This window comes from Catharus ustulatus, chromosome 2 (assembly GCF_009819885.2).
Source record: "Catharus ustulatus isolate bCatUst1 chromosome 2, bCatUst1.pri.v2, whole genome shotgun sequence".
NCBI lineage: Eukaryota > Metazoa > Chordata > Aves > Passeriformes > Turdidae > Catharus > Catharus ustulatus.
Window position 1 is genome coordinate 100,511,235 of NC_046222.1, and position 12,513 is coordinate 100,523,747.

Consider the following 12,513-nt stretch of genomic DNA (forward strand, 5'->3'; position numbering starts at 1 on the left):
CAGAGCCTGAGCCAGCAGGGCGGGGGAGCCCGGGAGAACTGGGGCTAGCAGTGCAGGGGAGCATGGCAGAAGCAGGAAGGCCGACGGGTGGGGCTGCCTGGCAGCGGGGGAAGCCCAGCAGAATTGGGGCCAGCAGCGTGGGGGAGCCTGGCGGTGCGGGGGCCTGCAGTGCCGACCAGGGCGAGGAAACGCGGCGGTGGTGCAGACGGGAGGGGGCGGCCGGCGAGCCCGCCGGCGGGGCTAGGGAAGGCGGCGCGCCGCGGCCGGCGAGCCCGGCGGCGGGGCTAGGGAACGCGGCTCGCCGCGGCCGGCGAGCCCGCCGGCGGGGCTAGGGAAGGCGGCGCGCCGCGGCCGGCGAGCCCGGCGGCGGGGCTAGGGAACGCGCCGCGGCCGGCGAACCCGGCGGCGGGGCTAGGGAAGGCGGCGCGGCCGGCGAACCCGGCGGCGGGGCTAGGGAAGGCGGCGCGCCGCGGCCGGCGAGCCCGGCGGCGGGGCTAGGGAACGCGCCGCGGCCGGCGAACCCGGCGGCGGGGCTAGGGAAGGCGGCGCGGCCGGCGAACCCGGCGGTGGGGCTAGGGAAGGCGGCGCACCGCGGCCGGCGAGCCCGGCGGCGGGGCTAGGGAAGGCGGCGCGGCCGGCGAACCCGGCGGCGGGGCTAGGGAAGGCGGCGCGCCGCGGCCGGCGAGCCCGGCGGCGGGGCTAGGGAACGCGCCGCGGCCGGCGAACCCGGCGGCGGGGCTAGGGAAGGCGGCGCGGCCGGCGAACCCGGCGGTGGGGCTAGGGAAGGCGGCGCACCGCGGCCGGCGGGCCCGGCGGCGGGGCTAGGGAACGCGCCGCGGCCGGCGAACCCGGCGGCGGGGCTAGGGAAGGCGGCGCGGCCGGCGAACCCGGCGGTGGGGCTAGGGAAGGCGGCGCACCGCGGCCGGCGAGCCCGGCGGCGGGGCTAGGGAAGGCGGCGCGGCCGGCGAACCCGGCGGCGGGGCTAGGGAAGGCGGCGCGCCGCGGCCGGCGAGCCCGGCGGCGGGGCTAGGGAACGCGCCGCGGCCGGCGAACCCGGCGGCGGGGCTAGGGAAGGCGGCGCGGCCGGTGAACCCGGCGGCGGGGCTAGGGAAGGCGGCGCGCCGCGGCCGGCGAGCCCGGCGGCGGGGCTAGGGAACGCGCCGCGGCCGGCGAACCCGGCGGCGGGGCTAGGGAAGGCGGCGCGGCCGGCGAACCCGGCGGCGGGGCTAGGGAAGGCGGCGGGCCGCGGCCGGCGAGCCCGGCAGCGGGGCTAGGGAAGGCGGCGCGGCCGGCGAACCCGGCGGTGGGGCTAGGGAAGGCGGCGCGCCGCGGCCGGCGAGCCCAGCGGCGGGGCTAGGGAACGCGCCGTGGCCGGCGAGCCCGGCGGCGGGGCTAGGGAAGGCGGCGCGCCGCGGCCGGCGAGCCCGCCGGCGGGGCTAGGGAAGGCGGCGCGCCGCGGCCGGCGAGCCCGCCGGCGGGGCTAGGGAACGCGGCGCGCCGCGGCCGGCGGGGCTAGGGAACGCGGCGCGCCGCGGCCGGCGAGCCCGCCGGCGGGGCTAGGGAACGCGGCGCGCCGCGGCCGGCGAGCCCGCCGGCGGGGCTAGGGAGCGCGGCAGCGGGGCGGTGCTGACGGGAGAGGGGGGCCAGCGAGCCCGGCGGCGGCGGCAGTACCACCCGGCCAGCCCCGCCGAGCCGTGGCGCTGAGCTGGGCCACCCGGCCCCGTCGGCAACCATGAGCGGGCCGAGCCTGCCTGACCCCGCCCCGAGCCAGTAAAGCCCGCTATGCTGCGATCCTGTTACTAATTGGCCAATTTGTGAAAGCTGCGCACGGATTCTCGCTACGAACGAAAGTGCGGCTAATATTCGGGGTGCGGCTTATCTATTGACAAAGACAGCAACATTGTCGAGGCACCGGGGGTGCGGCTTATAATCCGTGCGGCTTGTATTCGTGAAACTACTGTACTTTAATACACAGACCATCTAACACTTAGAAACTTTAACACAATATCAGCTAAGCTGCTGCAGGATACTAAAGCATTTAAAAAACAAAGTGGTTTTGCAACTGTGATTTCTTGATCACCTGGGAAATACCTGCCCAATGCACAGTAGTGTGTAGATTACAATGATGAAGTGAAAGCAATTATTATCCAAGGTGACCCAAACAAATACAGGACAAAAATTATCTCATTATGAACTTAATTAAATAGATCTATCACAGAGAAGTAAAGATGCAGCACACATTCAGGAAACATTTTAATACATAAATTCTTTCTCTTTACAGTTCTCTCTTGGCGCAAAAAATCATGTATCTAATATAAAATACACAGTGACAAGAAAAAATACCATCATCTAAAACCTTGGGGATGATGGATGATTTCCATTCCTAGAAATAAATTCAGACTACCAACTTGGGATCTGTTGCTCCTACCATGAATGTCACAGCATTTCTTTCACTCAGATTTACTACTACACACAAAGCCACAAGACGCAGTGAACAGTCACAAATTACAAATTGCTTACCAAATTTTTAACCCTATAAAATTCTTGTAAGTTAAACAGACATATTTGAAAATTCCGTATCAGGGAGGCTGAGCACTGTAACCTCAGTGCATCAGTGAGAAGATAAGAGGGGGGATAAATTAACAGTTATAATTAACACTGTCTCTAAAATGTCTGGGTGAAGGAGACAAAACACTTGAGTGTTTTCACACAACTCAATCCCCCTTACCCAAACGCTGCCTGTGCCCAGCACAAGCCCCCTCCCTATCCTGACCCAGGGCAGTGCTCAGCTTGTGCTGCAGTCACCCAGATCTGCTGGGGAGCACAGACAGACACCTTGAGCCTTGAGCACCATCCAAGGTTGGTATCTCCATGATCATGTTTTGAGTAAGGAGGTGTGAACTCAAATAACCACTGTATGAAGTTTGCATCTATCCCATACGTTTAACTGTGGCAGAAACCACCAAGGTCATCAGGAGCTATTTTTAAACAACCAAAAGAGCTCCTGCTCATTCAAAACGTTACCAAGATGGCTGTTTTGCCAATAAGACACATAAAACATACAGTAATTTCACGAATACAAGCCGCACCAATTTGACCAAAATTTTGGTGGAAACCCGCAAGTGCGGCCAATATTCCGGGGCGGCTAATACATTAACAAAATTCTAAAAGCTGCCAACACGGAAGTGAGAGCCCGCGGCAGCCCCAAGCCAAGCTGGAGCCCGGCCGGCCCCGGCTGAGGTGGGAAAGCCTGGCAGAGGCGGGGCCAGCAGTGTGGGGGGCGGGCGGCAGAGCCTAAGCCAGCAGGGCAGGGCAGGGAGGGCGGCAGAGCCTGAGCCAGCAGGGCGGGGGAGCCCGGGAGAACTGGGGCTAGCAGTGCAGGGGAGCATGGCAGAAGCAGGAAGGCCGGCGGGTGGGGCTGCCTGGCAGCGGGGGAAGCCCAGCAGAATCGGGGCCAGTAGCGTGGGGGAGCCCGGCGGTGCGGGGGCCTGCAGTGCCGGTCAGGGCGAGGAAACGCGGCGGCGGTGCAGACGGGAGGGGGCGGCCGGCGAGCCTGGCAGCGGCGGCGGCAGCCCTGCCGGCGGGGCGAGCGAACGCGGCAGCGGGGCGGTGCTGACGGGAGAGGGGGGCCAGCGAGCCCGGCGGCGGCGGCAGCACCACCCGGCCAGCCCCGCCGAGCCGTGGCGCTGAGCTGGGCCACCCGGCCCCGTCGGCAACCATGAGCGGGCCGAGCCTGCCTGGCCCCGCCCTGAGCCAGTAAAGCCCGCTATGCCGCGATCCTGTTACTAATTGGCCAATTTGTGAAAGCTGCGCACGGATTCTCGCGACGAACGAAAGTGCGGCTAATATTCGGGGTGCGGCTTATCTATTGACAAAGACAGCAACATTGTCGAGGCACCGGGGGTGCGGCTTATAATCCGTGCGGCTTGTATTCGTGAAACTACTGTAGTTGTATTTGGGAAGAAGTTTTAAAGGTTTTGCTAAAATACTAAAACTAAGATGCTCCCTACATAAAACAGGCACATATGCTAATTAATTTTAGGGGTTTTGCCGGTCAAATGAACTATATGAATTGTGAAAAAATATGTGCAAACTTTTAAAAAGAGAATGCTTACCATTGTAGAATAAATAGGAAGTTCTTTAAATGGGTTAACAAGCAACAATATATCACCAATGTAGGTCTGAAAAAAAAAGATGATATAATTACTTTATTAAGTAATAAATTTAATTTTTAAGGATGCTCATGGCATTCTTCCAAAAAGAACTTTCAGCAAAGCCTCTTAAATCTAGCAAACAACATGCTAAACATAATTAATGAATTCTGAGCTTTTAACTCAACAGTTTGAATTTGAGATCTAAATTTACATTTTGAACAGAATTAATTAGTATTTTTGTAATAAAATTGAATTCTTCATAACTGAAAATTATGCAGAGAAAAATTGCACTACATATATTATTGGTAGATTATTTGGAAGTTAATTTGTAACTTACCACTTGCTAAATTACAAAAATGTCACAGAATCACAGAAGCTGCTGAGTTGGAAGGGAACCACAAGGATCATCAAGTCTAACTCCTGGCATGCCTGCCACATAAACAAGCTTCTCAAGTGATTTTTTATGGAATTGAATACATAATTTAGAAATGCTGTGCTGGTTATCCAAAGTCAATACATTAAAATATGTTGCTTGTGGGGCAAGATGGAGAAATTGATACAGATATAAATCTTCATGCAAGTGTTTGTGTACAGGAAGATATGAGCATGCATACAGAAAAACTATCCTGACCATATCAGAAAGAGTAAACCATCTAATGATTGCATGTTTGCAAGCTTTTGCTGTTTCATATTTGGGGCTGTTGATGGATGAGAGGCTGGACATGAGCCAGCACAGTGCTCTGTGGCCAAAGCCAGCTGTGTCCTGGGCAGCAGCACAAGCCCTGTGGGCAGCAGGTGAGGGAGGGGATGCTGCCCCTCTGCTTGGCCCTGGTGAGAGCCCACCTGGGGGGCAGCACCCAGCTCGGGGGTCCCAGCACAGGAAAGACATGGAACTGTTAGGACAAGATGAGGGCCATGAAAATTATCAGAGGCCTGGAGCACCTTGGCTGTGAAGATAGGCTGAGAAAGTTCACATTGTTTAGTCTGGAAAAGGCTCCAGGGAGAACTTAGATCAACCTTCCAATAGCTAAAGGGGGCTACAAGAAAGATAGGGAGGGACTCTTTATCAGGGACTGTAGTGACAGAATGAGGAGGAATCGTATTAAGCTGAAAGGGAAAATATTTAGCTTAGCTACTAGGAAAGAAATCTTTATTGTGAGGCTGCTGAGGCACAGAAGAGGTTGCCCAGAGGAGCTGTGGATTCCCCACGTCGGAAATGTTCAAGGGCAGGTTGGATGGGGCCTTGAGTTCAACATCTTCTACTGGAAAATGTCTCTGGCCATGGCAGGAGAGTTGGAACTAGATTATCTTAAAGGTCCTTTCCAACTCAAACCATTCTGCAATTCTATGCACTTAAGTGTAAGATTGTAGGTCACTCTTGCCGCTATGCTTTTCACTCCACATAAATAGCTGCTGCTATATTGCACTCCTAGAATGCAAAAATTGCCAGACTTCTGTATCTGAAGAGATCAGACAGCACAGCATCATGTGAGCAGTTCCATTTTGATTTGGGGAGGTGGAAAATTTTGTATTTCATAGTAATTGTACCGTTTTTGTTCTAAAATGCATCAATTTATTTCCCTTCTCTCACCTACCCTAACTTCACTGTTGGGTTTTCCAGTGGAACGAAACTTCACAAACCTTCAAAAAAAAGAAAATGAAGCAAGAATTGTTTAATGTTAGTGAGGATTCTGGCTTGGAATTGGGCCCAAGGACTTTTCATTCTAAGTCTAAGAACCAAGTCAAGATGAAAACATTTTCAGCACTGATGTTGACACTCTACCGAAGCTCAGTGGCTGCTGTTGAGCAGAATATTAGTGATTGCTGCCTAAAAATTCTAAGCTAGGAGAATTCCAGAGTAGAATATCCTTTCAGGTGAAATCTTCAGCATCCTAAAACAAAATACTTCCTCTGTGGATCTGCATAAATTCAGTTTAAGTTTTCTGGTATCTTTGAAAGTGAGATAAAGAAAAATAAATGTTCATATAATGATTTTGATACATGATTCTAAACCCCAGAATTTTTTTTACCATTAAATGCCATAGCACCTAAAACTGAAGCTCTCATAATTTCAAAAGGATTTACAGCAACATAACAGTTCCCCATATTCCTTTAGTCTAAAGAGTGTCATCAACATATAAATTTAAAAATAATATGCATGTTTTACATTTACATTCCACTCAGCTGTTAAGTAAGTTAGTAACAAGTTATAGGTAAGATATGGACAGGGATGCAAAAATTTCTTTTGGTATCTAGATGATTAACATTACAATTATTTCTCTGATGCTGGAAGAAATGAATAACTAAATCTCCCATGCTGAATTCTAAGGTTTTAAAATCTAAATTTCATTTACATTTCCAGTAATCATGCTCTATTAAATTAACATAGCATTGAAAATGGAAGGTTCTTTTGGTGGTTTGAGAAGGAAAATTACAAAGCATGGTGCTGCAGCTCCACCCCAATCACACTGATCTGAGTGACCTTAAAACACTCATTCATGACAAGTGTGTTCATCAATGTCTACCAACTTACTTCCTCCGTGAAAAAAACACAAATAAATTTTATTGAAACCTGTCTGAAGTGATATTCCATTTTTTACTTCTCCTTTTCCTACAAACTTGAGGAATTGCAGGGCTTATACACAAACACGTGCCCTCATCCATTCAAAATTAGTAATGACTTTGGGGCAGGTTACTGTCTAGAAGTTATGATAGCAATCTTGTTTTTCCTATTCTCTCTTTGGTCTTTTTTGAAAGCTTACTATTGATAGGTGAATAGCAACTCACATATATCTGATTATTGTTGAAACGCTTCTGAATCTCGTAAAGCAGGCTGCTGTCTGTTAGCTCACTCAGAGAAGCCAGGTCATCATTTGGAGCTGGAGGCATTAGCTTGATCTAAAAAACACAGATTAGAGAAATGAAGTAACTTCACAATGCATCATTCTGTACCAAAATGTTCTAATTTGCAGTATAAACCAAGACCATTAGACTTTATGGAAAAATGCATTAGGAAACCAGAAAGTTGTCACTGCCAAATAAACCCACATTGTTACTCTAAATAAAGGAGTTTATATTCTTCAATATAAAAATTATTATCAATGTTATGGTACATAACTGCATGATACAGAACATACCAGAGTGCCATTTGCAATCCTTAAACCCATAAAGAACCTCGGATCATATGCAATGTTCCTGCTCTCTTCATTAAATGTTTATAGTAGAAGAAATCAAGAAATGTTTATAGTAGAAGAAATCAAGAAATTAGTTTTTGGACTTGTAAAGTATATGTTGCAGTATTTAACAAAGCTCTCAGACCACTCTTTATCATATGGGATTTAAAATTGTACTGGAATTTTTCTTGCAGAGTAGAAATAAGTTAGTAAGAAATTGGAAATGTGTTGTTATGGAAACCAGAAGACAATCAGAAGAGTCCACTTAAGCCAAAATGGGTGAGTGAAATTGCTTAACACATTAGGGTGAATAATATAAACTCTGTAAGGGTAAGTAAAAATGTAATGAAACAAAGAAGACTGAGACAGGAGACAAAAAAAAAGAAAGAATCAGTGATAATGGAAATTTGATTAAAACTGATACATTAAGCAGTGTCCTTATAAATAATGCTCTACACTTAAAATGGGAGGCAGAAGACAAAAGAATCATTGAAAATGGAAATTTGATTAAAGACAAAATAAACACTGATATATTAAGCAGTGTGCTTACAAATAATGATCTACACTTAAAATGTAGTTTGATTCATTTTTTTATGTCAGCAAAATACCCAGAAACAGAAAATTCTCACATGAAGGGTAATAGAATTAAGTAGTTTGTTCGGAGTTTATTATAATGACTCAGGGTCTATTTTGAGAATGGACATACAAGATGAAACTTTGTTCTGCTTAAAATGAAGGCTCAGGAGAAAAGCAGACACTCTCTCTTGGTGAGCACCTCAGCACCTTCAGTTTTTGTCAGTGACAGGAGATCAGTGGCAGAAGCAGACTGGGAGGTCCTGGAGGGAGCATGCAGCATGCTTCTGTCATGGGGGAGAGCCCAAAGACCGTGGATATTCGTGTTTAGTAGTGGGCACCTGACACAGAACTTCTAAGCTGCAACTCAGTTGCCATAGGCTGAAGGTTGAGTTCAGAAAAGCTGACACTCTGATTTCACTACCTGTGAAATGCATGTCTACCTATTGGAGAGGTTTGCTCCTCATCCTGCTGAAGTGAATGAAGCTTCCTGTCACACAGAAGATGACATTTCTTGCTCGTTTTGTTTTTAATCATGGCAGTTGGATGTACAGCTGACTAGAAAACAAGAATTCCACTTGGCAAAACAAAAAATGAAATTACATTTTGGCATTTGTCTTTGATGATATACATTGGAATAGAAAAAAAAATAATGGAAGAATTCCAAGAATATTTTTAAATGTCTTGTAGAAAGAGAGCAGAGAGACAAGCCTGTGGCCTCCTTTCCTTAACAGTGTTCTTACCTGGCATGCAGATACAAAACAGACATTGCCTTCACTGCACTCCCTTGTGTGCTATCAAAACTAAGAACATCTGTGCCACAGAATGAGCTTACTTTAATCTACCTCTATGAAGATTAAACCTCTGCTATGTATTTGTAAATAAAAGCAAGGTTTGGATAAAAGTACTGCTCTGGGATTCTCCGTATTTTCTGAACTTTTTAGCACACTTCCTTATACAGTCCTGGTTCCTATCAGCTAGCACTCATGCAGACAAAATCTGGATATCATTCAGGTCAAATGACAATAATAATTTGCCATAGGTCATCTGGGCATGGCCCCATCTCTGGAGGGAGAAAAATTTTGCCTTACAGATGTTTATGGACTAATCCCACACAGCCCTAGGCCAGCAAACAGGCACTGGGCTTGCATTTATTTAATAATCTAAGCATGCCCAAAAATCCTCATTCAGTAGGTATGGTTAGAAATGTGAAGTGCTCAGTAAAATAAAAGTTTTTCAACCCTTTTTTAGAAAGTTTAGGATTTTGTATTTCAGCATTTTCTACCTGACACATTGCATCAAATTTCATAGTTCAACAAGCAAGTAATCAGATAGAAGTAAGAAACTCTAAATCCTTTAAACTCATAACTGATTTAACAGTAAACGTTATCTACATTATTAATATCTTATTTATGGGCACTTTCAACTTTCATTCTCATCTACTCTTCTGAGCATACAGATGTGGTTTTTAACTTAATGCATCTATCTGGCTATGACTCTAATTGCATGAGGCATATGTTATGAGACATCAAAGAAAAATAGCCATACATACAGCATAAGTTCTAATATAAGTCTGCCTCTGGGAGTGACTAGTTTTTAGATTTTTGTAATGCTTACAATGAAGATTTCTATTTATTCTATTAAATTACATGCACTTAACAACATTTAGAATCTGCTCAAATAAGTATTTAGTTATATCTAGTTTTATAGTTATATATATTATTTAGTCATAGATATTATTTAGTTACATATATAAAATTTATTATATATATAATTTAGTTACATTTTTTTACATACTTTTTTCACTGAAATATATTTCAGCTCTTTTGTGTAAATATTATGTTATGCACAGCTAAGCCTGGTCTCTGTCATAACTGATACTGGAACAATCAAAAGGGCACCAGGGGATACTCCATCCCACAGTTCATGTGGCCAAAAATACATAAATAAGAAACATAAGTTTGTTTTTTTTGTTTTTTTTTTTTTGTTTTTTTTAAGACTCAATTAAGAGAAAGAAAGTATTTAATTTATATTTATTTGCAGTATGGAGAATTTAATTCAATTCCGAGCCATAATTTGAATCTGCTATCAAAAAATATCCTTCCCAGATGAGAGCAAGAGAAATTGAGGATATGATAAAATTCTGCAAATTATTCGTACTGCTTTCTTTGTTTGACAGCACAGATCTTGACATTACTGATGATCAAAGAACACCTTTTACCTAGGAAAAAAGTAAAAGTTGATACAAGCCAAGAGAAGTCCAGAATGTTTTATTGAAGCAGTCACTTCATCTCCATTTCCTATTCTTCAAGTAATAAAAATCTTCATGGGAAATAATATTTTCTTAAGGCTCTTTTTCATACTTTTTGCAATTAAAAGAACCTGAAGCAACATATAAATCTGAACAGTTATTTCTTTCCAAATCAAAAAAGTCACAGGGTTTTTCTATTAAAAATACATGTCCGAAATGTGCTAGGATGAAATTTTTCTTTTTGATCCCCCAATAAAGGCCTAATCTGTATGCCATATTGCCTAAGAATGTGTGATATTTCTGACATAAAGCATATGAAATATACTCCTGATATATTTCAATAATATATGAACATAAAATCCAAGTAATGACTCCACACAATCTATTGAAAAATTAAACAGAACATGATTACTTTGAGTGTAGTTTGAATGCAACTGGTAACAATAAAAGACAACTCATTAGAAGTTCATTAGAATTAGGATGTCCAAAAGGCAGGAACAGCAGGAAGGGCTGTTCAAAGATTTCCTTTGGTATCATCACTAAACAAAAACTTTACTTCCCACATTGTGAAATTAAATAATAATAATAATAAATAATAAATTATTATTATTAATAATAATATTGTGTTAAATGGATAAATTTCATCTTTGAAAACTAAGGTCTAAATATTATTACGACAAATACAGATATGATACATATTTACCTACAGTTCATAATGCACAGCAACTAGTACAGAATACAATCCCTCTACTTCCAGGATCACAATTACACCAAAAGAAAAAAATTTTACATATTTTAATTTGACAAAATCCAGAGACTCTTTACTTTCCTAAAGTTTAACTGTTTCCTGAAGTGATTAGAGTAGTTTTCTCTCCTTCATAAGAGCGAAAACTCATTAAGCCCTTGCCAACTAAAAAGTTTTATTAATTCTTTTCCAATGCAATCAGTCATTTAAAAACCCACCAAAAGCATCATTTATAACCTATCCCCTTTTAATGACAATTTCTCAGACAAGACTCTTTCCTATCCTTCCATGCTAGGGAGCATCACTCCAAATTCAGCAACTACAGATATTTTCTAGTTTTCCCTGTTTTTTAAAAAAAACATAGGATGTACACTCCTAACTTGTTTAGAGCAGAATTTCAGACTGTTTCCTGCAGAAATTTCTCAAATAAAAGAGCTAATAGAGATTCACCTTTAAGTCCACTCTTTTGTATTTGAATTACAACTACTGTGGGAAGTTCCACTGTAGTATTGTGAACAAGAGTGCTTTTGAAAATCTGCCCTGGGACCCTGAGAAGACTCAGAGTCATGGTGGAGAATGAAATCACCAGCATGAAGACTTCATTTTCACCTGGAAGATTAGCTATTCTTATTGCAATCTGTTTCTGTGCATTAGTGCACCAACTATAAAGCAAAAGTTTAGCTTAGAGATAATGAAAACTTGGATAATTTTGGCTAGGCTTACATCAAAAGAGAATCAGGCACAAAGAAGTATCTGTGTTCTTGTACACACTTCTGTTGAACATTTGGAAGCAAGTAATAGTCTTGACAAGACCATAAGCTAAATACTCCCCTCTCTTTTCTTACAATTATAGGAGGATTCCTCCTTAAAGAATTGCAAGCATTCACTTTTCTGACCAGCAGTGCTTGTCCCTTGGAATGACAGTTTCGATATAATCACATCAGTCAGCAACATCAGAAGCTGCATGACATGAAAACAAGATGTAAGCCAAGTGCAAAACATGTTGTGATATCCTCTGACTGGCTAGGGAAAAGAGCACTCCATGGGATTCCAAAGCTGAAGTTCTTTCCCAGACTGACTCATATCATTTACATATGGATGCACTGATTGATCTTGTATGATCAAGCCATTCCTCTGAAACACATCCAAATAAAAAGCAGTGGAGTATGCATTCTTCAGCCAAGACAGAGACGCAGTTTTTTTTAACTGAATGTGGCTTAAATCAAACCAATATCTTGCTCCTTTGCTATGCTTCAAATCCACAGTAAATTATTTTTACTGGAAATACTCCCCTATCCCATTGAGTCTAAAGCAGCTTTTTCTTAAACCGCAAAATATTTCTGGAATATGTGTTTCCCAAATTCATGTAACAGAAAATAAGCCCCCTTTGGATCACAAAAAAGTCCAAACAAAACAAAGACCAAACCAAACCAAACCAAACCCAAAGAAAATCCTGGGGGGGGGAAGTAGTCCGAAACATTCAAACCTAGATTTATAAGCGATAGATAATTGCCTCCTTTTGCATTCATCCTATATACTGAATGAGATTGTCCTCCTGTGCAGAAAACTGTAAAGTGCATACAAATAATCCGTGCTGGTAATCTAATGAATTACCAC

The 12,513-nt window shown here is 44.9% G+C and overlaps 1 protein-coding gene across 4 annotated transcripts in view; it reads right to left on the minus strand.

Annotated features, from left to right (window-relative positions):
- The window catches only part of MYO16 (myosin XVI), a 374,829-nt gene that overhangs the window by 165,268 nt on the left and 197,048 nt on the right, over window positions 1–12,513 (minus strand). For all 4 annotated transcript variants that reach the window (XM_033052141.2, XM_033052140.1, XM_033052142.1 and 1 more), the window contains exons 11-12: window positions 6,942–7,052; window positions 4,116–4,181 (exon numbers count right to left, since the gene is read on the minus strand). In XM_033052141.2, the coding sequence (XP_032908032.1) occupies window positions 4,116–4,181; window positions 6,942–7,052 (177 nt within the window). The remainder of the gene's footprint in view (window positions 1–4,115; window positions 4,182–6,941; window positions 7,053–12,513) is intronic.